The sequence below is a fragment of the Perognathus longimembris genome, chromosome 20 (assembly GCF_023159225.1).
Source record: "Perognathus longimembris pacificus isolate PPM17 chromosome 20, ASM2315922v1, whole genome shotgun sequence".
Classification (NCBI taxonomy): domain Eukaryota; kingdom Metazoa; phylum Chordata; class Mammalia; order Rodentia; family Heteromyidae; genus Perognathus; species Perognathus longimembris.
The window spans coordinates 24,182,373-24,209,275 of record NC_063180.1 but is presented as its reverse complement, the minus strand read 5'-3'; the positions used below and the strand labels follow the sequence as shown (position 1 = coordinate 24,209,275).

Here is a 26,903-nt window from a genome sequence, read left to right as displayed (position 1 = left end):
ATAATGAGATGATGATGAACATGGAAAAATCCAACACATTTGTGACCCACCAGCACTTGGCCGAACTATTTTAACATTGCTTTTTCCAGAATCTTTGGTGGTTTGGAGGAGAGAGGGCAGGTGAGGCCCACAGGCCCTTTAGCAGCAGCCCTGGCCTCCGTCACCTTTGCCTCCCGTGTTCCCTCTTCTCCATCCTCATTGGTGCGTAAGGCCGCGTTTAGAAGATGGCCCTTCCAGCTGATGGTCACCACAAAACCCTTCCCCTCGGAGGGCCTCCGTCACCAGCAGCATCCAGGAGGAGTGAGATGACTTCCTGGCCACTGCCCCAGTGTGTCAAAGGGCACTCAACTTCTTTTTAGGTGGGTGGCCACAGCTTCCCCTTGTGCAGCGGCTTCCTGTTGAGGTGACTGGGCCCCACCTGCACTTGGGGCTTTTCCTGGACAGGAAAGGGTCCTGACAAGTGCAGGATGGGGGCCCTGCTGCTGCTGCTGCTGCTGCTGCTGCTGCTGCTGTTGCTGCCCCTGTTGTGGGCTGGTGAGTGGGTTGAAGGAGGGGGGTAGTGCAGGGGGAGGGGTTGCAGTTAAGCCTCTCTCTCCCCCCTACTCCAGGGTCTCTGCAGGAGAACTTGGGGTTCAACCTCCAAGTGCCAGAACAAGTGACGGTGCAGGAGGGCCTGTGCGTCTTAGTGCCTTGTGCCTTCTCCTACCCTGGGTATAAGATAGGATCCTCCAGCAAGCTCTACATCTACTGGTATAGGAGTGGATACCAGAAAGTAAAGTATCCTGTGGCTACAAACGACCCTAGCGTACATGTGGCAACAAATACCAGGGACCGGTTCCAGCTCCTTGAACATTCAGAGAGCGTCAACTGTTCTCTGAACATCAGTGACGCCAGGCTTCAGGACGCTGGAAGCTACTACCTCTACATGAAGAGAGGGAATTCAGGACATAATTATGAAAACACGAGGCTGAAACTGGAGGTGACAGGTGGGCTGGGACCCTGAGGACCCCTGGCTTGCTGAGACCCCTGCCCAGGACATCTGTGTCTTGAGGTCAAGTGGTCAGAAGGGATAGGGTCCTGAGTCACTGCCCACTCTTGGGATGACACTAAGGGTCACACTGTGGTCTCCAGAGATCTTAGTTCAGGTGTCTTACTGTCTCCTCCTCAGCCCTGACCGAGAAACCTGTAATCCACTCTCCCAAGCCTCTGCAGTCCGGCCGCCTCGCGCAGCTGACCTGCAGCCTTCCAGGATACTGCAGAGGAGGCTGACCTCTCACCTTCTCCTGGACCAGGGATGTCCTGAAGCCCATGGGCCCTAGAAACACCCACACCCCGGTGCTCACTCTCACCCCACAGGCAAAGGACTACAACACCAGTCTTACCTGTCAAGTGGAACTACAAGGAACCAATAAGCCTACAGAGAGAACCATCCTGCTCAATGTCTCCTGTGAGTGCAGGACAAATGGCTGGTTGAGGGAGGGAGAAGGGAGGGAGAGAGTGAGAGTGGATATCTTTGTTGTGTATAAGCTCTGTGGAGGGGGCCTGGGGGGGTGTCTTTCTGTCCAAATGCTCCTCAGAACCTCAGCATCCTCATCATCCCAAACTGCACAGATAGGAACACATTCCGTCCCCTCCAGCTCTGGATGGGTTTGTGGGCAGCCATTGAATGAATCACATACTAGAAGAGGGGAAGCAAGAAACCCACCCAGCCCACCCCATGCACTGGTGTGCACACTCACCTGCACACACACCAAACTTTCTGTCACCATAAGATGACTTCACACCCTCCTTCCCCACCCCTGCGTTGCCCAATTCTCTTTTAACTGTATTTTTTTTGGCTTTTCTTTTTTGGTACTGGGGATCGAACCCAGGACGTTGCACTTGCTAGGCAAGCGCTTTGCCACTGAGCTTCATCCCAGCCCATGGCCCAGTTCTTACCAGATTCACTAACACAGAATCCTTGCCAATCCACTTACCCACAGCTCAGCTCCAGAGTCCGCCTGCCCCTTTGCCCCCAGTGTGACTTATAGCTTGCCACAAAATCAAGCAGTCCATGGGACATGGAGCTTCCCCTGAAGATAAGGGTCCCAGAGACATTTGTCAACACCCCAGAGGAACTGCACAGCACTCCCTCCCTCAGGACCAAAAGGGGCTGATGCAGGACAGGGAGAGGAATCAGACTCTAAGTGGAGATGGGGGCCATTGTCGGCTCTTCTTCCTCCTCTTTCCTTCTCCTCTTCCTGTTTCTTCTTGTTCATCGTTGCCTCCTCCTTTCCTTCCTCCTCCTTCCCCATCTTCTCCCTGCAACCTCTCTGCCTCTTTGCCTCTCTTGCCACCCCCACCCCCCCATTCTTCCTGCAAACTCTCTTTGCCTCCTCTAAAGACTTCAAGAATGTGCAAAATGCCTCCCTTTCTGCCATGGAGGGCCAGAATCTGCAGGTGCACTGTGGTGTGGAAAGCTAGTCTTCTGCACAACTGAACTGGTTCAGGGGGTTGTGTCTCAGGCCCCCCAATGCCTTCCAGCCCTCCCCCACAGGGACTTTGGAGTAGGGTAGAGACTGCAGAGGAAGGGGTCTTCATCTGCCATGCTCAGAATGCAGCCGGTTCCTAGACTGGCTCTGTGAGCTGTGTGGGGGCAGGGGACACCTGCCCTTGACCCTTGACCTTCCTTCTACAGACCCTCCACAGCTGCTGGGCCCCTCCTGCTCCTGGGAGGCAGAGGGGCTGCACTGCACCTGTGCATCCCATGCCTGGCCGGCCCCCTCCCTGCAGTGGCGTCTGGGGGAGGCGCTACTGGAGGGGGACAGCAGCAACACCTCCATCACCATCACCTCCAGTTCAGCGGGGTCCTGGGCCAACAGCTCCCTGATCCTCCCCGAGGGGTTCATCTCTAGCCTCAGGCTCAGCTGTGAGGCCCAGAATGCAAATGGGGCCCAGAGCACCTGGGTGCTGCTGCTGCCAGGTCAGGGGCCTTTTCTAGGGGGACACAGGGCAGGAGAGGGGGTGTGTGGGTCTCAGGGGGGGTGGAAGTGTTGGTAAGGGCTGACGGGGAGAGTGGAGAGCTAGGGCCTGGAATGAGTTCCCCAGGGAGGTGGATGCAGAAGACAAGGTCCTGAGACTAAGTCCTCTGCCCCTCCCCCCCATTTCTCCACAGGGAAGTCGGAGCCCAGGGCCAGGTCTCTGCTGGCTCCTGCCGCCCTTGGAGGTGCTGGGGCCATGGCCCTGCTAGGTCTATGTCTGTGGCTCATTTTTTTCTGTATGTAAGTCTGTATGTATTCTGTATCTTAGTCCCAGGGGAAGTGTTGGCACTGAAGAACTGGGCTCCAAGGACAGGAGGGGCACAGATGGGGAGAAAGCCCCACCTCAGATGCCAAGGAGCCCCCTCCAGTAGAAAGAGACAGGAGATGGGCATGAAAACAACAGGGTACAGAGCACACATAGACACTCTGCCTTCATTGGGAGTCCACAGCATTATCCAAACAAGCTTGAGCAGTAAAGCACTCACTGGCCATGAGTGAGGCCAAGCCCAGGCCCTGAGTTCAAGCCTAGTACTGGCGCAAAAAACAAAGAGAGAATGTTTATGACTGAAAGACATGAAGTGTGTTCATGCGCAATCATGTGTCCATTTTTACAAGTTCCAAACTTTTTTTATTAGCCCACAATGGAGAAAATAAAGAAACACCTGGGGGTCTCTCACGGAGCTTCATGGATTCAAGGTTGATCCAGGATGGTGCAGCAGTGATCCACATGCCTTTCTCTTCCAAATAACATCCAGTTACATAGAGAAAAACCTGTCCACATATCTCCCACTGGCTGCATCTACTTCTGGGAAATGGTGAAATCACTGTGACCGCCCCCCAAGTGCAGATGTTCCTTTTGTGTGTGTGTGTCGGGGGGGGGGGGCATTTCCAGGAACAGAAATTCAGTCTTAGATGACCTCGGACAAAGCTCTGGCTGCCTGAGGCTGGGTCTCCTGTCACATGTCCATCAGGCCTCTGGGTCCAGTTCCAGGGGGCCTGGAAACCTCAGTCATCCTTTTTAGAGTCTTAGCAGGGGCAGAGGTAGCCTGCTCTCCTGTCCCTGAGGCATCCTGGCCCACAGTGTGCTGTTCTCTTACCTTAGAGTGAAGACGCATAGGCCTTGTGCCACTGGGAGACCACAGGGCACGGATGATGAAGACCCTGTGATGGGTACAGTCAGCTGGGTGAGTGACCAGGACATCATCACCCTGAGGCTGTCCCTTGGCTACTTGCATGTGGTGTGTCCTGGTCCTGGGGCTTGAACTCAGGGCTTGGCTGCTGTCCTTGAGCTTCTTTTTGCTCAAGGTTGGCACTCTACCACTGGAGCCACATGCCACTTCCCACTTTTTGGTGGTTTATTTTAGATTAATAGTATATTAGGCTTTCCCATCCAGGCTGGCTGCCAACCGAGATCCTTAGATCTCAGCTTCCTGAATAGCTAGGATTACAGGTGTGAGCCACCGGTGCCCAGCTTAGATCCTTGTTTTTCTTTCTTTCCTTCCTTCCTTCCTTCTTTTCTTTCTTTCTTTTTTCTATTGCCTGTCCTGGGGCTTGAACTTGGGGCCTGGGCTCTGTCCCTGAGCCTCTCTGTGCTCAAGGCTGGTGCTCTACCACTTGAGCCACAGTGCTACTTCTGGCTTTTCCTGAGTAGCTTACTGGAGCTAAGAGTCTCATGAACTTTTCTTCCCAGGTTGGCTTTGAACTGTGATCCTCAGACCTCAGCCTCTTAAGTAGCTAGGAATACAGGTGTGAGCCACTAGCACCCAGCTGTGTGTGTGTGTGTGTGTGTGTGTGTGTGTGTGTGTGTGTGTGTGTTTTCTCAAAGAAGGTATGGAATTTCTTCACATGTCCCCCACCCCCGGGCACTTTGCATTGCTACTATAAATGTTATCTTTTAAATAATGTACTCCCTGAATATTGCTAGGATGCAGAATCACTTTTTTTTATTTTTTGAGGATCTTTTGTGATTAAAATAAACACCACAAGTTGGTGGTCCTGGTTGCAGTTACAACCTTGCTGCTTTAGTAGCTGAGGAATTATTAAGCAAACTTGATTCTGCATTTATAGATCACATCTACTCAATTGAAAACATCTTCAGATCTGAGCAAATGACTGAATTCTTGCCGTGACTAAGTGTGAGCTGCAGTTAGTTGCTTTTCCATTTCCCCCCTTGTCAACACAGCACTTCCTGTGTTCATTTCCAACACTACCTGTGCTTGGGTTCCTGTCTTGCACTCCTCTGGGGCCTTCTTGTACCTCCTTCTTCCCAGAAGAAGGGATGGGCACATTTACCAAGGATTGTCTTTATTTCCTCCATAAATGCAGCAAGTGAAAGTTAGATTACGTTTGATTTCTGGTGGAGCTGGGTTTTCAACTTAGGATCCCTTTGCAGCTCTCCCACCCGCTAGGCAGTTGCTCTACCACTTGAGTCAGGTTCCTGGCTTTTTGCTCTAGTTATTTTCCAATAGGATCTTGCTTTTCTTCCAGGTTAGGGGGGAGGACGGGATGGCTGGGGGTGGGGTGGGGGAGACTACTAAGAGATGGAAGAAAATGGGGAAGGTGTGGGATAAGAGAAAGTAACAAAAGTAATTGGGAGCCAGGTGCCTGTGGCTCACACCTGTAATCCTACCTAACCAGGAGGATGAGATCTAAGGATCCCAGTTCAAAGCCAGCCCGGGCAGAAAAGTCTGTGAGACTTGTATCTCCAATAAACTACTTAGAAAAAGTTGGACGTGCTGCTGTGGCTCCAGTGGTAAAATGCTAGCTTTGAGAACAAAGAAGCTCAGGGACAACACCCAGGCTCAGAGTTCAAGTCTCATGATTGGCAAAAAAAAAAAAAAAAAAAAGAGTAATTGGGGTATATGTGTGTGAGAGAGAATGTGATCAAACACCTTACATGCATGGATGGAAGTGTCATAATGAAACCTCGTACTTTGTGTAATTAAATATATGTAAATAGAAATGATTACCCATCACACGGACCCCAATGAGAAGAGGTAAGCACATCTCTTCTCACAGGGCCAATGGGAAAGGAAGGAGACAGACAGACAGATATGGACTGACTTTATTAAACTACAGAATGTCACATCACCTCATTCCCCTTAGGAGTTCTGATGGTGGGTTTAGAAAGACCGGGTACAATTTCCCTGTAATCACACTGTCATTAAGAGGTGGTCACTGTGTGGCCAGTGCAGTGTGGGAAGGCCAACGAGGAAGTCAGGCACCCAGGTTGCATGTAGCTCTCAAAGGGAACTGGCCTCCCCGAGGTGTGACCGCATACCACAGATTTCTGGCAGATTTCACCTCGAGAAAGTGAGAGGAAACAGTCAGCCAGAAACAACTGCATGAGGGGTGACTGAGAAAGGCCAGCTTACATTCAAAATGGATGCTGAAGCCATATAAAATTATAAGGATTTCAATCATGCCTGCTCTCTCTCTCTCTCTCTCTCTCTCTCTCTCTCTCTCTCTCTCTCTCTCTCACTCTCTCTCTCTCTCTCTCTGCCAATCTTGGAACTTCAACTCAGGGCCTGGGTGCTGTCCCTAAGCTTCTTTTGCTCAAGGCCAGCATTCTACTACTTGAGCCACAGTGTCACTTTCCAGCTTTTTCTGAATAGTTTACTGGGGATGAGTCTCATGGTCTTTCTTGCCTGGGCTGACTTTGAATTGTGATAATCAGATCTCAGCCTCCTGGGTAGCTAGAATTATAGGTGTGAGCCACCAGCACCCGGCTTGTCTCTGTTCTTGTTGTGATTCTTTTTCTCTTCCTTTTCAGAGGTCCAGGCAGAAGCCCTCACCAGACAGCCCCGGGGACCAAGCATTACCTGCTGAGACAGCCCTTGCCTCCACAGAACCACAGGAACTCCATTATGCCTCTCTCATCTTTAGTGGGATGAACTTTCAAGAGTCCTGAGACCAGAAGGTCACAGAAAATACAGAGTACTTAAAGATCAAGACAAGCAAGTAAGGACTCCCTCTGAGCTCAGTCCTGGCTCCACCACCCATCTGAGGTGAAGAAGTCAGAGGCAAACCATTGAAGCACCCCGAGCCCCTGAGACTGTAGTAACTTCTGTCAGAGCATCCTCTAGCATTGTAGAAAGAGGACACCTGGTGCACTGGACAGACTTAGGCTCTGGCGCTAAGGCAGGGAGAAGCAGTAAGACAAGTATTTCAGTGCTACACCCTGATATTCTGGTATCCAGGTCCAAGTTAATAAATAATCTCACCAATAAAAAGCAAAGGCCAGGGACCCCCAGGAATCACCAGGTGGAGGTTCAGGGCCCTCCTTGGCCTCTTGACTGTGACACATGCAGTGATCCTTTCTGCCAGCACCTTGCGAGTCCCATCTACCCTGCTCTCTTCACCATTCCTGAAACCTTCCACGCTGGCTCATAAAACCGGGTTCTTCACCACTGCCACCTGTCCCTTGGGAAACCAGGACACCTCCTTTCCTCTGGCTTCCATGCTCTTCAAGCATGGGCAGATGGTGGGGTGCAGTGGAGGTCCAGGCGAGGCTGGGATCCATAGGTCTTGTTCTCCAAGGTTGAGTTCAGAGAATACTTTTCACTGATGAAATTAAGTGAACTGCTAACTGTCCAGCAACATCTGACCCCACACTAGTGACCATATCATTTCCCCACTCCACAGTGGTCACAAGAGAAGGTGGCCAGTACCGTTACTGGGAGACACTGGCTCTCAGTGTCCACCGCCCAAACCCATGGCTAACACCACACAGGAGCCGTGAGGTTCTTTTGTTGTTTTGTTTTTATCACAGCTCCAGCCTCAGTCCCAGTCTCCACCCTCACCTGTGTTGGAGGGGACCAGAAGGGGCGCAGAGATGGCCTTAGCTTCTGGGGCGGCGGGGTACACCCCGGCCCCCCCGGCCCCTGGTCCCGCATCATCCAGGTCCTAGTCCAGCCCGCGCCGGCCCTTGCCAATGGCCAGGCGCAGGCGGCCGCGGTTGAGGCCATCCAGGAGCGCGCGGCTGGCCAGCGCCCCGCAGCGGGAGCAGGCACCGTGGCGCGGGGGGGGGGGGGGCGCGAACGAGCACTCGCGGGAGAAGTAGCGCAGGCGGCGGAAGTGCGCGTACAGCGCCACCTCCTTCTGCGACGCCAGCTGCAGCGGCCGGCAGCGCGGTAGCGCGCCACCCTCACCCGCCGACCGCAGCCCTCTGCCGCGGGCCAGACGCCCCGCGTCGCCCCGCTCCGTCCCTGCCGTGTCGTCCGCGTTGAGACCTGAGGGGGAGACAGCGGGCGCGGGTCAGGGCGCGCAGACCCCGCTCCGCCGGATCGCTGCCACGGGGGTGGGAGAAGACGGGGAACCCCGGGAGGGATCCCGGGAGAGGGAGAGGGTCTAGGAGACTCCGGGAGGAGCTGGAGGAGATCATAGAGACCCCAGGAACCCTGCATAGCTAGGACCCCCGGAGGGGAAGGGGGTCATGGAGATGCCCATAGCCCTGCAGAGTCAGGAACCCGTGAGGGACTGGAGAAGGTCATGGAGACCCTCGAGAACCCCTAGACAGCCAGAACCCCGATGGGGTGTAAGGGTCAGGGATACCCTCAGGCCAAGACTGAAGTCTTTATGGACGCTCTGCCAGATCCCAGCCTGGTCTCACCAGCGAGGAGCCTTGGGGGGGGGGGGCTCTGACCGGGATTCTGGGTGCGCCCACTCAGTGCTCTCCTCTCCTGCACGACCTGTCCACTATTGTGCACGTGCTCATCAGTCACGTTGTGTGGGGCTCCGGTGGGCGCAGCACCCGCAGTAGGTGCAGCAGAAGTGGCTTCGGCATGAGCTGGCCGGGCTGCGGGAAGAGGTCCACGCAGACCACTATGGTGAGCTGTAGCTCCCAGCTGGCTGCCAGCGCCGCGTGCCCGGAGCGGCAGATGACCTCGTCCACGGCCACCAGGTGCTGCGTGATGTCCAGGCGCGGCCCGAGTGCGCACAGCACGTGAGCCAGCACCATGGTGTCCTTGCAACACAAGGCACCCACGGCCATGGCGCCAAGGGCAGCAGGCAGCCCGCCCGCACCGTGTGCCACACCTGGACCTTGAAGATGGTACAGCAGGCCTCACTCAGCACCTTCCCGGGGCGGCAGGAGGCGCATGTCGGGGCAGGCATGGTCGCATCACCGAGGCCTGGGCAGGAGGGGTCAGCTTTGCTTGCGAGGGGAGAGAGAAGTGGGTTGCACAAGAAGGCCTAGCTAGCTTCGGATGGACCAGGCACAGGTGTGTGCACTGGAGGGGGTGCCTTCATCGGGAGCTGGGGTCTCCTGGGTCAGTGTGGTTAGGTCAGGAAGGCTTCTTAGAAACGGGGGACGGGGAGAGAAAGTGGGATTCTGAATCTCCTCTGGGGATGGGACTCAACAGCAGGCTTTGTTAGAGTGGAGAGAGAAATAGCGGACTACTTAGAACCTCAAGGTATCGGCCTCAGTACTTGGAAGGATAGTGGGACCATCTAGTGGAGAAGTGGGAGATGGGGAGAAGCAGAAAACAAGAGATGTGCATTTAGACCCGGCCCCATCCATCCCCCAAATCTAGACTTTCATTTGAACGTGGCATATTTGAGGTCCTTTGCTCTGGGAAGCATTTCCTGATCCACGGGTGGAGCCTCCTGCCGGCCCCCTAACCTGGCCTCGACCTCTGGGGTTGGTTTAGCAGCATAGAGGGATGCGCCTGCCCCGCACGCAGGGTGGAGGGCGAGGGTGCAGGGTTCAGGACTGGAAGAAATGGAGCCAGGCCGCAGAGCTCAACACTTGTTCCAGCTAGTATGGCACCTGAGGACACTCCCGCCTGGAGAGAGGAGTCAGGGCATCTCCAGAATGCTGGGAAAGAAACTCAGAACCCTTCCATTTTAAGACACCAGCCCGATCAAGGGCCAGGACCAGCCCGTGCCCACAGTAATGAACGCTCACCTGGGCAGAAACGGTGCCCGAAGGTCTGGGGAATGCGGAAACGAGGGAGGGAACTACTATTCCCAGAAGGCTCTGGGCCTGCCCTCTCGCCTTACGATTCCCAGGCCTACAACTCCCGCCGGCCCTTGCAGTGAGGGTGCCCGCGCTGCTAAGCGTTCCCTGAAGAGAAAACTCCCGCCGGCCCTCGCGATCGGATTGCCGCCAGGCGCTCCCTCCCAGAATGCACCAGGCCCTTTCCGCTTTCTGTCAGCGCGGGAACCTTGGCGGCGAGCGCTTCGTGCCTGAGCTGCACCTCTGAGACAGGATGGACTTCTTTCTTCTTCTTCTTTTTTTTTTTTTTGGTGATTTTATGCCCCTTTGAAGGGCATAGGAATTTTCACTACTCGTGGGGAAGAGGCGGGGAAGGGGTTGGAGGAGTGCATGGCCGGTCAAAGCCGGAGCCCAGTGGGTCAGGGGTCTCCGCGTGCGGGGCCGGTCTGCGGGGCTCCACGTGCGCCGGGGCTCGGGACGGGATCGCGGCGTGCAGTTAAGCACCGTTCAGCCCCGCACGCGACCCCGGTGAAGGCTGAGGTCAGGAATGAAGGTGGGTGAGGCCGGTCCCCCAACCTAGGGAACCCATTCTCCCTGAAGTTCATTCAAGTCCAAATCTCAGGTCAAACCCCTAAGTGCCGCTTCCCCTGCGGATACTGATACACAGATAAGGAGGGTACGGAGGATTGACGGGGGAGAGAGGAGGAGGATACAGAACATTGAGGGGGAAAGAGGGGGACACGACGATTGAGGAGAGAAAGAGGGCTATGTGCTGACACTGCCCCAAGTGCCAAAACTCTGTTTTGAGGACATGAGAAAGAGGGCCTTATACCAAGTTCTGTCTTCTGGGACACTGGTTGTATGGGGCCTGGTAGAGTTTAATGTGAGGGTCCCCAGGCTAAAATCCAGGATGTGAGAAACAGCACATAATGAGAAGTTAGCTTGTGCCAGCCAGAGCTCTGCACTTGACCTGCCCTCTCTGGCATCCTATCCTGTGAAATACCTGCATCACATATTATCTGCAGATAAACTCGTTCACACAAACAGGTGTTTAGAACAGCCAGTTCTCTATCAAACAATAAGCATTGCCATCTCATTTAGACTGCTTGATTAGAGAGATGTCTTTCCTGAGCTAAGTTTTTGTTCTTTTAATACAAGCAATACAGTGATGGTTAAAATAAACCCAAACACTTCAGACAACTTAAAAGTTACTCTTGAGTCTGTAGCTCTCAGGGTGGAGGCTAATGGTGATTTTACTCTTGGGGAACATTTGCCAATGTCTGGAAGCACTTTGAACTTCAGAAAGTAGAAAAAGGGAAGGCCATGCCAGGCATCTTGTAGCCAGAGACTGGGAATGGTGCCTAACACACTATATGCAGGTAGCCTCCAGTTATCTAGCCCCAAATGTTAACAGTGCCAAGGTTAAGAAACCCTGAACAATGTTCTGATGTCCCTTCAGTTTATACACTAACACTAGTACACTTAACATTTGAATGCAACATACATAAGAACTGCTGATAATGTAAGATACCAAAAGTTTTTCTTGAAATCTTTCCTTTGACATGGCAACAGTGAAATGGAAGTCACCTGATTATAAATTGTTTTTCTGTCTTTGCTCAAAATTAAGCTTCCATCACCCCCAAATACAGTAGCAGTGGGACTTGAGTCACAATCCCTATAATGGTGATAAGAATTATGAAGAGTAATAAGTGAATGATGGTTTCTAGGGATCAGCAAATGCTTAGGCACTAAATGTTCCCTCTGAAGTCAGACTGTCATCCTTACTTGGCTCTTTAGCAGAGGAACCCCATTTTGCCTAGCAACAGCCCTGCTATTACCAGCAATAGGGTGAAGAAATAGCAAAAATACACATCCTGATAACCTCACCCTAACAATGTGTGACACTTGTTCTTGGTGGCAACACAGAACCACCATTCACATCTGACTCGAGCGGAAGGGTCATTCTCTGGGGCCATGAGATCACATGCCATTGAAGACAAGTCTTCCCTTCAAGCTCACCAGCACCCGCATGCCTAGGACAGGACACAAAGTCACACCGCCTTTTTTTTTGCACCTGCTGCTTGTGTAACACAGTTCAGGCATTGTCTACACATAGCATTCACAGTTGGGGAATAGAACTTAGGAGCCCTGCTGTTTTCAGCTCAACAAACGTTCCTAAGTTACTGCTCAGCCAGTTCTTACCAGGATGCTTCAAAGACTAGTCTTAGTCCCTAAAGCAACAACACTAAGCTGAAGTTCCTGAGATATTCTTGATTGTTGAATGAAGGTCTCTGTGTTGGTGGAGTGAATTTCTTTCTGATCTGATTTCTCCTTGTTTTGCTTAAAACACATGGCTGAATCTAGTGGCTAAATGGTATTCTATGAAGCATTGCTATGTTGTAAGCTGTCCTCCAATTGAAGAGCTGGGAGGAAAAGAAAAAAAAAACTAGCAGGAACTTCAAATGCTTGTCCCTCAATAGAGGATGTACAACCAAATTCTGATTGTCTGTTTAGGGCTCATGATCAAGAGTTCATCCTTGGCTGGGCACCAGTGGCTCACACCTGTAATCTTAACTACTCAGGAGGCTGAGATGTGAGGATCATAGTTTGAAGCCAGCTGGGGCAGGAAAGTCCATGAGACTCTGATCTCCAATTAACCACCAGAAAATATTATTTGAGCAATAATGTGGCTCAGTGTGGTAGAGTGCTAGCCTTGAGCAAAAGAGCTCAGGAACAGCACCCAAGCCCTGAGTTCGAGCCCCAGGACTGGCCAAAAGAAACAAACAAACACAACAACAACAACAACAAAAGTTCATCCTGGGACATATCTGTTCACACTCATTCATTCACCAAGGGCTTCCTGTGCTCAGAAATATGAGGGCCCTGTGAAGAGTCAGTTCTGAACCTGGCCTGCACCATGTTACTAATGTGATGGAGGAAGTTGTAACCAGTCTTGATCAAGGATACAATTTATCAGCAGGCGATCACTGCCCTGTGGAAGCCACTAGGGGTGACTTGGGGATGGGTGGAGGAGGGACAGCATGCAAAAAGAACTGAACTGGTGTGGGAGCCTTCCATGCTGGAGGCTGGAGATGTGAAGTTAGAGGGGGTGAGGCTGGGAGAGTAGAGGCTGGCCACATGCAGGTACAGGCTGTATGACATTGAGTGACTTTGGACCAGCTTCTCTCACTGACCTCTCTGTGGCATATGCAAAGCCAATCAGAGGAGGCTGAGTGCAGGAGGCTGAAGTGAGCCCCAGGAAATTGTAGGCTAAAGTTAGCCAGGTGGCTCCTGGGCTTTGAGACTGGTCCTATGACTAAGCATTCATGATATATTGACACCCCTGCCTTGTTAAACGTGCTTTCTCTTCTCTCCTACACCATCTGGACTATCCATCACTGCTTCCCTTCTGAACCATCTAGTTGTGATGTCACAGCTAACACTGCAGAATATCTTCTGTTCTTGCTGCTGCTGCACATGGGATTGCCAGAGCTACATCCAGGTAAGTGAGGTGAGGAGGAGCCTGCTATGTGCAGAAGCCAGGGTAGGGTGGGGTGTAGCGGTATGAAGGCAATGGTGAGGGCATAGGCACAAGAAACTGATGTAGATTGGATGCCTGCTGGTTGCCAGGCAGTGGCAAGAGTGGGGGAACTTGGGGACAAATAGTACACTGGGACAGGAAGATGGATTAGGGGTGAGGGTGGTGGCTCAGTCAGGCTGGTGCACAGATAGAGTAGCATGGGGAAGTGTTTGGGGTGTTATGGAGAGCTCTGGGTTTAGTCAGCCTTCCGGCATCTCCGTGTCTCATGGACAAGCTTTCTCAAATGGTAAAGATCACCCAGGAGAGGAGGGAGATATGCGCTACAGGCCAATGAAAACACCACTTGCAGTGATCCCAAAGAAAGTGAGATGAAGGAGTAATGGCTAGGGGAAAAGAATAGCTTCCCCATATTAACCTCAAATAGCCCCAAGGTAAATGTACATGGAAATACTAAGGACTGGAGACATTTAAGATGGTGATTGCCCATTCTTAATCCAAGTTAGTCACAAAACAACATGTCTGCCTCTCCATCAAGTGGGACATTTTGAACATTCCTTCCCAGAAAATGTCAGTGTCTGTGGCTTCAGATGAAAGCTCCATTGAAGATCACTGGAAATGAAAAGGAGGAGAGAAAGGTGTTCTGTTTATTTTGCCATGCACTGAGCCAGGGCACTTGTTCTCATAATGATGATAATAGGAGACAAGCTGTCCAAGTTCTCTGGCAAAGAGGAGGAAATTGACTTGTCCACACACTAGGAAAGGGATGGAGAGATGACCAAAGAACCTTGAAGGCAATTGGAGAGGGAGGAAGAAAAGCTGAGTAGGAACTTAGACTTTGACATCTAGTTGTAGGGGAAGGGAAGGGATCAGGGGCAATATAGATGCTCAAAACATTCACCATTCATCCATCCACCCATCCATTCAACCACTTGCCCACTCATCCATTCACCTACACACCCACTCATCCACCCATCTATTCATCCATCCATTCATCTACCCATTCATGATCTGTTCAATCATTCACCTATCTACCCACCCATCCATGATCCATTCATCCATCCATCCATTCACCCACCCACCTGCCCATCTAGCATCCATTCATCCACCCATCCATCCACTCATCTACCCACTCACTCACCTGCCCATCCATCTATTCATCCATACATTGGAGCATCAGGCCAAGGTCAGATAAAGGAACCAAATGAAGGAACTGGCTGGTGAGAGGAGGATTTGGGGTTTCAGAGTCTCTCTGAAAGTTCTTCGTGAGTCATGAATGAAGGGATTAAAGGAAGAAGAGAAGTAGGACACCTCCTGACCTCTGACCCTCGCTCTCCACAGCACCTGCCAGGCTGCTCAGCTCTTCTTGCTCTGTGGAGAAGACAGTACAGTGCAGTTGTTCCTTCCATGGAGTCCCCACACCCTCAGTGCAGTGGTTGGTGGAAGATGCCCCTATGGGCATGAGGAAGGTGAATAGTGGCCTCCAGGTGACTTCCACCACTCTCGGCCCCTGGGCCAACAGCACCATTCACCTGATCAAGGATCCAAACACAGGCACAAGCATTCTCTGTGAGGGCAAGAACGCAAATGGGACTCACGCCTTGAGCATCCTCCTGATGTCACGTGAGGGGGGACCATGGGGACATGGTGACAGGGAGGGGATGTGCACTGAGGCTGTGTGTGTGGGGGGGGGCGGCAGCATGAGATCTCCCATCTGAGGTATCAGGAGAAGAGCATTTCTCACACACCTCTACTTCCAGGAAGGAGTCCTCAGGCTCCGGGGGCCTTCCTGAAAGGGATGATCCAGGGTGTTGTCTATGGAGCCATTGTGATCACGCTGATATTCCTCTGTCTCTTCCCCATCATGTGAGTATATTGCCCATTCCCTGCTGCTATACCAAAATGCTTGAGGACAGCTAATTTATGAACCTTGGATGTTTAGTTGGCTCACAGTTATAGATGCTAGGAGGTTCAACAGCATGGCATAGGAATCTGCTGGACCCTAGGTCCTTTTTGCTGTACCATAACATGGCAGGCACTGGCGCATGGTGAGGCATAGCATGACTGATAGCTTGGGCCAGGCACCGGTGGCTCACACCTATAATCCTAGCTATTCAGGAAGCTGAGATCTGAGGATCATGGTTCAAAGCTAGCCCTGGCAGAACAGTTCGGTGAGACTCTTATCTCCAATTAACTGCTCAAAACCAGGAAGTGGCCTGTGGCTCAAAGTGGTAGAGCTCTAGCCTTGAGCACAAAGAGGCTCAGGAACAGTGCCCAGGCCCTGAGTTCAAGTCCTACAACTGACAAAAAAAGGAAAACAAACAAAACAAAACAATGATTGGTAGCTTGGCTCTCTCTTTCTCCTCTGATAAAGCCACTAATGGCTTTCCTGGGAGCCCCACCCACAGGACCCAACCTAATCTCCATTGACTTCAATGGAATCTTTCAGTGGATGCATTAGCACATGATTCCAGGGGCTATGTTTTGAACTCATGAACTTTTGAAACATGACTCAAACTCTAGCAGAGTACCAGGGTTAAGTTTGGTTGCTGGCAACTGCCAAGGCCCGCTCCACCGGCTACGACAATGACCCCTGCTCCCAAGGACCTCAGGGTCCAAGGAGGGAAAGAGGCAGGAAACATGGCCACTACCATCCAAAGTCACTGAGATGCCACTGTGCCATAAGACACACTGCGAGACAGATTTCAGTGCATTTGTGAAAGGAGCAGTGGTCCCCGAGGGGAATCCATCATGGAATCCCTGGCTGCTGTCAGAGGTGGCCCAAGAGTCCATGTGGTCACTTTTAGGTGGAAAATAGTGTTCTTCAGAGGCCTAGTGACACGCAGGAGGTGTCTTCAGTGTCTCTGGGCAAAGTCAGGTGCATTGAGAGTGTACCAGCTAAAAGTAAAACTGTGTTAATTCATAAATATTCTGGGAACATGGCTGAAGGGATTGGGTAGATGCACAGCCGAGTGGCTGGAGGTCAGTCCAGGTGAGGCAAGGAGACTCCAGCCATACCAGCCTTACTTGGCATCCATGGGGCAGTGCTAAGATGGAGAGAGAGGCATGGGCTTGGGTTGGGACACAGCTTATCAGTACCAAGCTCATGCTTGATAAGCATGCTTGTATCTACAGTATACACATAGGAGACCAATTGCTGGGCAGGTTTGGTGACTGGCCCTAGATAACAACAGCAAGCTGCCTGGGGTGCTCAGGCTCTAACTCACAATGTGTGATCAAGATCAGAGCCCATGGAGAGATGCAGGGAAGAGAAAGTCAGAACTGACCACAGGGGGATGGGGATATGGCCTAGTGGCAAGAGTGCTTGCCTCGTATACATGAGGCCCTGGGTTCAATTCCCCAGCACCACATATACAGAAAATGGCCAGAAGTGGCGCTGTGGCTCAAGTAGGAGAGTGCTAGCCTTGAGCAAAAAGAAGCCAGGGACAGTGCTCAGGCCCTGAGTCCAAGCCCCAGGACTGGCAAAAAAAAAAAAAAAAAAAAAAAAAAGAACTAACCACAGCAACTTTCCTCAGACTAAAATGTATCAAAACGAAGCCAAAGAAGAAAGCTGCAATGATTGAATCACAGAGGAGCCCGGAAGTGAAAAGAAGCCACATTTCTAAGAGGTCTTTGAGGCCAGAGGCACCAGGAAAGTTGATGCTTACCTCATCTGAATGCTGGGTCTTGGTGGGTAGCTGTTGTGCTTGAAGTCCAGTCAATCAAAATAATGTGAATGACACCCTCCCCCGGCCCCTAGGGGGACTGTGCTCAAGGGGTTATGTTGTGGTGGCCCAGAGGAGAGAGAGACTAAACCCACATCAGGTAGTCTTGCGAGACACCTTGGATGAATCCAAGCTGATTGTATGCCCATGTACACAGGAAGAGAAGGGAAAGGCAGGGCTCCAGCCTGTGAGGAAAGGTTGAGTCAATGTCTGATCCATGCTCCGTGAACTCTGTACCCAATGGAGTGTTCTTTCTTTCAGTATATTCATACTAGAGCTCAGTATATTCATACTACAGCTGGTCCACAATCCCTCTTCCTTTCCTTTCCTCTATACTCTAGGCAAGTCGAGATAAACTGAATCCTGTGGAGACAGAAACACACGTGAACTTCCCATTATCCTCAGACTTACAAGAGTCTACAAAAACTATAGAGATCCCAGAAACTCTGGTGCCCTTGAAGTCTCAAATCTCAAAGCCCTCTCCACCTCCTCCTCTTCCTCACACTGCTTCTCCATTGCATATGAGTTACCCTGGGATGCCCTTGTCCTTGGAGAACCTTTGAAGATAAATTCTATGGTTTATTGTTGGAGCTGGCCACAAGAAGCATGACACACTGGCATAGTGTCATCATCCAGAAAGTTATATGTGAAACGCAGAAAGAGACCCATGAAGCAGTAGTGAGAAACACATGTGAACACCAGGATTTGGGAGTCATCACACTTTAATCAAATCTCACTTTCAATGCTCAGGGACTGCATGTCTTGGACAAGACAGTTCACTACTGGCTATCTGAGGTTCAATATCTCCAAACAGTATCCATCTGGGTGGAGAGTGAGCTATGAACAGTGGTACCCAGAGATGCAGGCAGGGGAAAGACACCATGATAGGCCTTGAATGCCAAGATAAAGCAGCAGAGCTTTGGCTCATAGGACCTTACCCTGACTCTAACATTATAAGCTCCAAGGGAACAAGGATCTTGTCTGCCTTGTTTTCCATTTGTAAAACCAACATTTAAAATATAAGAAGCTCACAAAAAATGTTTGGCAAATGAGTGGTTGAATTGATGCATGCATGCATACATGCATGGATGGAATGATAGTTAGCTGGGTAAATGATTGGATGGTCAGATATATGGGTGGATGGGAAATGGGTGGGTAGAACAGTCAATGGATTGATGAATAGAAGGATGGGTAATTAGCTGTCATAAAGTCTGAATCAAGGAAGTGGAGTGACCAAATGCATAAGGATCATTCTGAGAGGGAGAGAGATAAGATGTACTTAGAAAAGATAGAGGTAAGAGGGGAAGCAAAGAGCATACTTAGATTATTACCATCTTTTTGACTTGGCTAAATAGTAGGCATCCAAAGAAGAACAGGGTTCTGGCATTCAAAAAGCCTATGCCTGCTTACCATTCCTCTCAGCCTGGATGACAACCTCCCTTTCAGTGGTTTCCTGCTGCAGGAAACTCCTCCTCCTCCATGGGCCAGTACTTGTGAGGCATTGCAGATCCTTAAATGACTTTAGACCGCCATCTTGTAACTTGGGTAGGTGCCCTACCGTCTCCACCTACATAAGCACCTCTACAGAAATAGGAGCACCCACCAGGTGCCAGATGTGAGGAAAGCAAGACATTGGCCCCACCTCCAGAGATGATGAAGAAATATACACTGGTGTGTAGTTGATTGGGGGGGGGGGCAGAAAAATACTGTGAGGAAGTAACAGGAGAGGAACTTAGTTTTGACAGAAGCCTCAGAAAAAGCAGTCTCTTGCTTAGGTGTTGAGACTTAACAGGTTCTGAGGAGCCAGCCAGAGGGAACAGCACGTTCTGGGCTCTGAGATTGATGAGATTTGGTGAGTTTAAGAACCCAAAGCAATCTGTGGCAGCTTGAATTCAGAGTGACTGTTGTGATCAGAAGCCAGAACTTGGGGCTCCTGCACTGTGGTGAGCTCAGGGTTATTTCCTCCTCTTTTGCTCTGTAATTTGGGAAATCCAGTGCATATCTTTGTGGATCTTGTACAACAGAGGTATTGAGCTGAAGACAGATCTTCAGTGATCCGTGTAATCCCAAGTGCTCAGGAGGCTGAGGTCCATCAACGGCTGTCCATGGGTCTTATCTGGTTGACAACAGGGACCTCGGTCCCAACACAGAAAAAAATAGGACTCCTCTGATCGGCCCTGGGAAGCGACCCGTGGCTTCCAATTCCACCCATTACCTGCCTGTCCACGTGGCTGAGTAGGAGAGTTGAGCAGCTCGGGGTGGCAAGGGTCTAGAACCACTTGGCCAAGAAGAACGAGTCTTCCCACAGCTGGGCAATCCAGGGAGACCATAGCGATGGTCTTTCCCAGACTGTTTCGGGCACTGGAGACCTCCAGGTTCTCTATGACCCTGCCCATGTCCCGGCAGCTCCTGCGAGAGTGAAGTCAGGCTCTGATTGGCTCTGGGCTGACAAGGCGCATGTTCATTAGAAGGGCGGCGGCGGCGGGGGTGGGGGGGCTGGAAGGGTGGGGGTGGGGGCGGGGCCGGGGGGCGGGGCCGTTGAACTGTCTCCTGGATTGACTTTGCCGGAGAGAGGTTGGTGGGACTGGGTGATAGGACCAGCAGCTAAGTGGGTCAGTTTTATCTACAAAGACAATCTTGGAAGAATCTGCAAAGCAGCAGCTAAACTAATGAGTAAGTTTGTTGGGGTTGGAGGACATGGTCAGTATAGAACCTCCAGCCCATATCTGTGCCTGTCAGCGGGTGGAAGTCTCTCTGAGACCCTTCTCCACCCCGGTCACTTCCCCCGAGTCTCAGAGTAATTTTTCCAGTCAGTATTTATATCATTATAAGTCAGCCAGTAAGAAGCCTGATGCTTGCACAAAACTCCCAGAGGGTGTTCCCTTTTCTAGGAAATAGGTACAGAGATGGGACCAGCCTGGTGCTCTCAGAACCCAAGGCCAGGAGGTCATTTCGAGGGAGGAAAGGAGGTTGACTTTGAAGACAGCCCAGGAACGTGCCAGATTCTGGGATACATGCTGGAGCCAAGGGTTATAAAATACCAAGGGGTACAATGTAAAAAAATTAAAAGCTCTAAAAAGATAACAAAAAGCTCAAAAGATCGGAGAAGGAATAAAATTATTGCATTATGTAAAGATTTACATGTGAAGTGGTGTGATAGAGCTTGGAGTACAAAACAAGGGAGTCTAGAATTATCTGATCAGCCATCAATATGCTACTTGTTTCTCAGAAAAAATAAAACCCTAAATACACCCCTGCTCTGTGTGCCTACCAGTTTTCATAATAAAGTCAACAAACCACAGACTCCATCCTCAATCCTCTGGATGATGGACAGCTGCCTCCTCCAGAGGGACATACTATATATACAATTATACTAATGAAGCTTGTCCCCCACAGCCCCAAACTTTCCATGGCTTCCATGACCTCCTCATTGACTTGAGTCAGCTCCACAGCCTTTGAAGGAAGAAGGGGATGAGCATGAAGATGCAGTGAGGGAGAAGAAAGCAGACCCAATGTTTAGGGCTTCACTGTCATGGATGACCCCTGCCCCCAAATCCCTCCAACTTCTAGTCCCTGTGGCTCTTAATTCTCAAGGTGAAGAGATGTCATGGTGATTAAGGAGACAAGTTCCCTGGAAAGCAGTGAGGGTTTTTTCTGCCCCACTCTCTGCCCTTTCTGCTGCTCTTGTCCTCATCTGTTCCACACTCTGCCCTCCAGGACATTGAGTCTGATGCCAGAGTCAGCAGCAGAACACCCCCTGGGCCACTCTGGTCCCTGAGATCCTGCTGGGAGGCATGGCACTGCCACTATTGTGCTTGGGTAAGTAGAATGAGAGGCAGGTGGCTATGTCTTAAGAGTAAAGGAAGGGCTGAGGAGGGCATAGCGGAAGGGTAGAGATGAAGATGAAAATGGAAGGCAAAGAATTATATTCTTGATGGGCATGGTAGTGTCTACCTGTAATCCCAGTACGTAGAAGTCTAAGGTGGGAAAATAGAGAGTTTGAGGCTTATCTGGGCTCATAGTGAGAAATAGGGTTTTCCAAAGAAGAAAGGAGGAAAGAAGGAGAGGGAGGGAAGGAAGGAGGGAGGGAGGGGGAGGACATCCATTGTTGATAAATAATAGACATGTTCTGGATGCATACTTTTGGTAAGTGCTGGCTTTGTCTACAAAGCCACTCCTCCAACAATCATTACCCTTTTTCCACAATGAGCAAACAGGTTCTGAGGGATTAAGCAATTTACCCAAAGCCTCTACTTGAATGTCCAGCTCCTATTGCACAAGAACATAACAACTTTATCCACAGCTGTTCTCACCATTGCCACCTGGTGGTAGATGCTAATAAATCACATCTTAGAGAAGACAGCATGGTGGCAGAGAATCAAATTATGTTCAGAATTCTGGTTGTGATGACCTGGAGAAATCACTGTGATTTCACTCACCTGAGGACTGGAGCTTAATCTCACAGAGCCTAAATTTTTCCATATGTCTGGGGGATAAGCCATTCTGGAATGGCTTAAGTGGGTATCTATGAGGATACTGGGGCACCTTTGAAAGCTCACACTGGGTAACCATCCTTTTAGGCTGCAGTGGTAGACGTGGTCTCAGGAGCCATGTATTTCACCATCACAAGTCCATCATTGTGTCCACATTCAGACAGAAGAGAAGGGGATGGCTGTCCAGCAGGAGCCAATAGCCAATTTAGAAGTCTTGGTACTTATTACAGGGACCATGTGCCTCCATCGTGCTCTTTCATTCTCATGACACTGTAACATGGGATTATTGTAGCTATTTCAGAGACTCAGAAACAATGCTATACCACAGATGAAGGTCACAAGATACAATTGGTACCAACACAAGAAGGACAGCAAATTCAGCAGGCTCAATTGAATGGGACCATTTGGAAATCCAATGGAATGGTCACACTCTTGGTGATGGTAGATTATAGCAAAAGCATACAGATTAAACTAAGTAGGGGAAGAGGGGCACAGGGACGAGAGAGCAGACACAAACTTCCTCTTGTCCTTTCCTGGGGGAGGAAGGGGTCATGCAGCCAGTACCCAGTTCTCCAAACTGCAACCTGGGGTGATGTACAGACAGTATTGCCAAGCAAAGAAGCTCAACAAGTCTTGAGCCCAAGGGTTGGTGGTGCCAGTTTTGTCAGTGTTTTTTTTTTTTTTGTTTTTTTTTTGTTTTGTTTTTTTTTTTGGCCAGTCCTGGGCCTTGGACTCAGGGCCTGAGCACTGTCCCTGGCTTCTTCCCGCTCAAGGCTAGCACTCTGCCACTTGAGCCACAGCGCCGCTTCTGGCCATTTTCTGTATATGTGGTGCTGGGGAATCGAACCTAGGGCCTCGTGTATCCGAGGCAGGCACTCTTGCCACTAGGCTATATCCCCAGCCCTTGTCAGTGTTTTTTGAGACAAGGTTTTGCTGTGCAGCCACCTCGAAGTCTCAGTTCCTCAGCCTCTATCTCCCACATGCTAGAATTATGGATGTCTGCCGCCATACCTGGAATGGTGGTCTGGTCACCTAGGAGTGACTAGGTTTAGTTTCCACCCTTTGCAGAAATCAAGGATCCCACCAGTGTCTGGATGTTGCAGTGTTAAGCGTCGCTGCCTTTCAAGAATTCTGCCCTAGGTCGTGTTGTTTGTGTAGAGGGCCTGATGTGGCTCAAGGATTCTTTTTTAAAAAGAACACTGGAAGGGCTTCCAAGTTACCTACTGGGAGCTGGACACATGCCATGTTTAAATCCCTCCTGATAGGTTTCCTGTTTCCTGTTTTGATGGAAGTCAAGAGGATGCCAGTAGAAGAGGCTCTGTGCACTGGAATTCCTTGTGTATCTAGATTTCCTAAAAAATCCTCAGGCAATTCCATGCGGGCCAGCTTTCGGCTTGATGAAAATATCAGCTTCTCTACAGCTGCAAAGAAATCCAAGGCTACCACAGATGGCAGCACCAAGGTCCTATTCCGTGCAACCGGGAATCTTGAGGAACAGTGCTGTACCCTGCTGATCTATGGCATACCCAGAAGGAGCAGCATGACATACGGACTCTCTGCAGACCTAGGAGTACAAAACAGTGCTCTCCTCCCCGGGGAGAATGCTGAACTCTCGGTGTCAGGTGATGTCTGGTCTCCTGCAATACGTGGCTTGAAAATGGGGAAATCCAGAGGGTGCTCTGGTAGTCACGAGGGTTTCTACCTCACTAGGCACTGGGCTTTATATTATAAAATGTTCAGTATTTTAATTGCTTTTTTTTTTCTTTTTGTCAGTCGTGGGCCTTGAATCCTGGGCTTGGGTGCTATCCCTGAGTCCTTTAGCTCAAGGCTAATCTACTACTTTGAGCCACAGCACCACTTCTGGTTTTCTGGTGGCTAATTGGAGATAAAAGTCTCAGGACTTTCCTGCCTGGGCTGACTTTGAACTGCAATCCTCATATCTCAGCCTCCTGAGTAGCTAGGATTACAGGCGTGAGCCACCTGTGCCTGAATTCAGTACTTAATTTCTGAAATAATATAATGAGATACAGTTGGTCAATTTATTGATTGATTTGTTTTTTGTGCCAATTATGGGGCTTGAACTCAGGACCCAGGCACTTATATCCTTCAGCTTTTCTCTTCAAGACTGGTGCTCTACCACTTGACCCACAGCTCCATTTATGGCTTTTTGGTGGTTACTTGCAGATAAGAGTCTCACAGACTTTTCCCGCTTGGGCTGGCTTCTAATTGTGATCCTCAGATCTCAGCCTCCTGGGTTAGCTAGGGTTACAGGCTTGAGCCAGTAGTGACTGGATGGTTGATTAATTTTATCCAAATAGTGATGGCAAAGGGAGGGCAGTGCCCTGGGGCATGGAGCAGGAGAGGGAAAGGGGGGAGAATCCCAAATGTGGTTGGGATTAGGCTGAGAAGCTGATCAAATTCCATCTTGAAAGTTCAGAATTCAAGTTCAGTCATTCTCATCTCAGCTGGGTCTTTTCAGTTGGCTCATGTGTGGAGCTGAGTGTACCCCATCCCTACAGAGAGCAGAAAGCTGTAGGAAACAACAACAACAATTACAATATCTAGACTGGTGGGGAGACGGGGTGTGTGGTCCGAATGGAAGCATGGTACTGCAGTGGCTATGAGGGTCTCTCCCCCGAAAGTATAGATTCACTCTCTTTCTCTTCCAGATCTGACCCCAAAACCAGAGCTCATTATCCCAGAGATGCTGGCAGCTGGAGAGCCCAGGGCATTGGTCTGCACCATCCAAGGAACCTGCCGAGAAATCCAGGCCTTGTTACTTTCCTGGGAGGATGCCACCACATCCTCAAATACCCCGGTCTCTGATGACTTCTCTTCAAGGCTGCACTTCACCCTCAAGCCCCAGGCGCAGGGCCCCACCCTTCCATGTCCCTTCAACTTCTCCCTGGATAACTTGACCAGGAGTAGCAGTGAGTGCTGTGTGGTCAGGGTGGGAGACAGGGTTCAGAGTCTGAGGAAAATGGTGGATCCAACAGAAAGACCCAATGGGACTCAGTGGGAGACAGGAGGTGAAGGGTGAGGGTGAAAGGTAGGAGAGGCAAGGTGTTATCAAATTATTTCATGTGCATGTATGAACACCTGATTTATAATTTTAAAAGGAAAGAAGATAAATAAGGAATAATTGAGGAGATGAGATATTGATCAAAATATACAATATGTAATATGTAAAATATAAATATCACAGTGGAACCCCATTGTGTGACTAATGCATGCTAATAAAAAAGAAATGGCAGTGGGAATGTGGCTTAGCTGCAGAGTGCTTGCCTAGCATGCACAAAGCCCTGGGTTTGATTCCTCAGCACCACATAAACAGAAAAAGCCAGAAGTGGTGCTGGACTCAGGAGGTAGAGTGCTGGCATTGAGCAAAAAAGAAGCTCAGGGATAGTACTCAGGCCCTGAGTCCAAGCCCCAGGACTGGCAAAAATAAAAATTAAATAAAAAAAAAAGAGGAAGCCGGGCGCTGGTGGCTCATACCTATAATCTTAGCTCCTAGGAGGCTGAGATATGAGGATCCTAATTCAAAGCCAGCCTGGGCAGGAAAGTCCATGAGACTCTTATCTCCAGTGAACCACCAGAAAACCAGAAGTGGCACTGTGGATCAAAGTGGTAGCTAGCTTTGAGCAAAAGCACTCAGGGACAGCACCTAGAACCTGAGTTCAAGCCCCATGACTGACCAAAGGGAAAAAAATAAGACAAGAAGAAAACCTGTGTCCTAGAGAGTGACAGTTCCTCCTACCCCTTGGAAGGACTGAGGTAAGAGGGAGCCCGAGGCCAGGATATATGAGGAGAGAGGATGAGAGGGGAGCTTCTCAGCTCTGGGACTTGTGAATCATAAACACCAAGAAGGATTGAAGGGAGAGGAGGGGGGAAGTGGGATGCTTGCTGATGCCCCCACTCTCCCTGTCCACAGCGCCCCCCAGGCTGCTCAGCTACTCTTGCTCCTTGGAGAAGGCCCTGCAGTGTGGCTGCTCCTTTCATGGGGTCCCCACACCCTCAGTGCAGTGGTGGATCGGAGGCACCCGTGTGGGCAGGAGGAGCATGGGTGACCCCCTGCAGGTGACCTCCAGCACACTTGGCCCCTGGGCCAACAGCACCATCTTCCTCAGGGGGAGCCCAGAGCTTGTCATGAGACTCCGCTGCGAGGGGAAGAACCGATATGGGACCCACGAGGCCAGAATCATCCTGACAGCAGGCAAGTTACAGAGACCTAGTGACCAGCCTGGGTCAACAAGAAGGAGAACCGGGATGAAGTGGGGCCCAGGGCAGAGGGAAACAGTAACGCCACAGCTCAGAGGTCTTCACCTCTTAGGAGAAAAACAACCCTCTGGTTACAGATAAGACTTCACTTTTCAAGGTGTTCAGGAGAGGGCTGATCCAGGGCATCATGTACGGAGCCATTGCATCTGCCTTGCTCCTCTTCCTCCTGGTCCTCCTTGCGTGAGTATCAAGGTTCAAATCTGCCCTCTTGAGATGGACTCAACATTGACAGTCTGTCACTCTTTATTTGCACTCCAGGCTATAGCCTTAGCTGCATCCCACAGATGTTCATTTAAATTATCTTTATCATGTGGTCTAAAAATTTCCAATTAATATCATGATTTTTGACCTATGGCTTGTTTTTAAAGATACATTAATAATTTCTCCTTTTTTTTTCCTGCCAGTCCTGGGGCTTAAACTCAGGGCCTGAGCACCATCCCTGAGCTTCTTTTTGCTCAAGGCTAGCTCTCTACCACTTGAGCCACAGCACCACTTCTGGATTTTTCTGTGTATATGGTTCTGAGGAATCAAACCAGGGCCTCGTACATGCTAGGCAAGCACTCTACCACTAAGCCATATTCCCAGCCCTCATTAATAATTTCTAATAATCCTCTTTCTAGCTTAAATCCAATAAGACTAGAAAACATACTGTGCACGTAATCAATGTCTACTCTCGTGTGTATGTGTGTGTGTAAGTATGTGTGTGTGGTATTGGTGCTTGAACCAAAGGTCTTACACTTGCTAGGTAAGTGCTCAACCACTTAAACTACGCTCCTAACCTTCAATTTTCTTATTTGCTTTTTGGCATTTTTTTGCTTAGGTTTTATAAACATTCCATGCAGGCTTAAAAAGAATGTGTATTCTACACTATTGGAATGCAGTTCATATCTATTACATATGTGTGTATGTACA

The 26,903-nt window shown here is 50.3% G+C and overlaps 3 protein-coding genes across 3 annotated transcripts; all 3 read left to right on the top strand.

Moving 5' to 3' along the window:
• Positions 1 to 497: 497 nt before the first annotated feature.
• On the top strand, positions 498 to 7,478 carry LOC125368114 (sialic acid-binding Ig-like lectin 5; the record flags this gene model as incomplete). Its single annotated transcript, XM_048368971.1, is given in 7 exon segments — positions 498 to 534; positions 609 to 986; positions 1,169 to 1,447; positions 2,678 to 2,962; positions 3,155 to 3,260; positions 4,123 to 4,204; positions 6,793 to 7,478. Coding segments are annotated over 7 exon segments (1,305 nt in total), but the record flags the coding sequence as incomplete, so codon positions are not given.
• Positions 7,479 to 13,380: 5,902 nt separating this feature from the next.
• On the top strand, positions 13,381 to 17,836 carry Siglecl1 (SIGLEC family like 1). The gene is made up of 5 exons (XM_048329385.1): positions 13,381 to 13,459; positions 14,837 to 15,118; positions 15,256 to 15,361; positions 17,032 to 17,185; positions 17,562 to 17,836. The coding sequence occupies exons 1-5, from the start codon at positions 13,435 to 13,437 to the stop codon at positions 17,781 to 17,783; spliced, it is 789 nt and encodes a 262-aa protein (XP_048185342.1). The 5' UTR covers positions 13,381 to 13,434; the 3' UTR covers positions 17,784 to 17,836.
• Positions 17,837 to 22,956: 5,120 nt separating this feature from the next.
• On the top strand, positions 22,957 to 26,163 carry LOC125368113 (sialic acid-binding Ig-like lectin 5; the record flags this gene model as incomplete). Its single annotated transcript, XM_048368970.1, has 4 exons — positions 22,957 to 23,335; positions 24,383 to 24,643; positions 25,645 to 25,926; positions 26,069 to 26,163. Coding segments are annotated over exons 1-4 (1,017 nt in total), but the record flags the coding sequence as incomplete, so codon positions are not given.
• Positions 26,164 to 26,903: the final 740 nt, after the last annotated feature.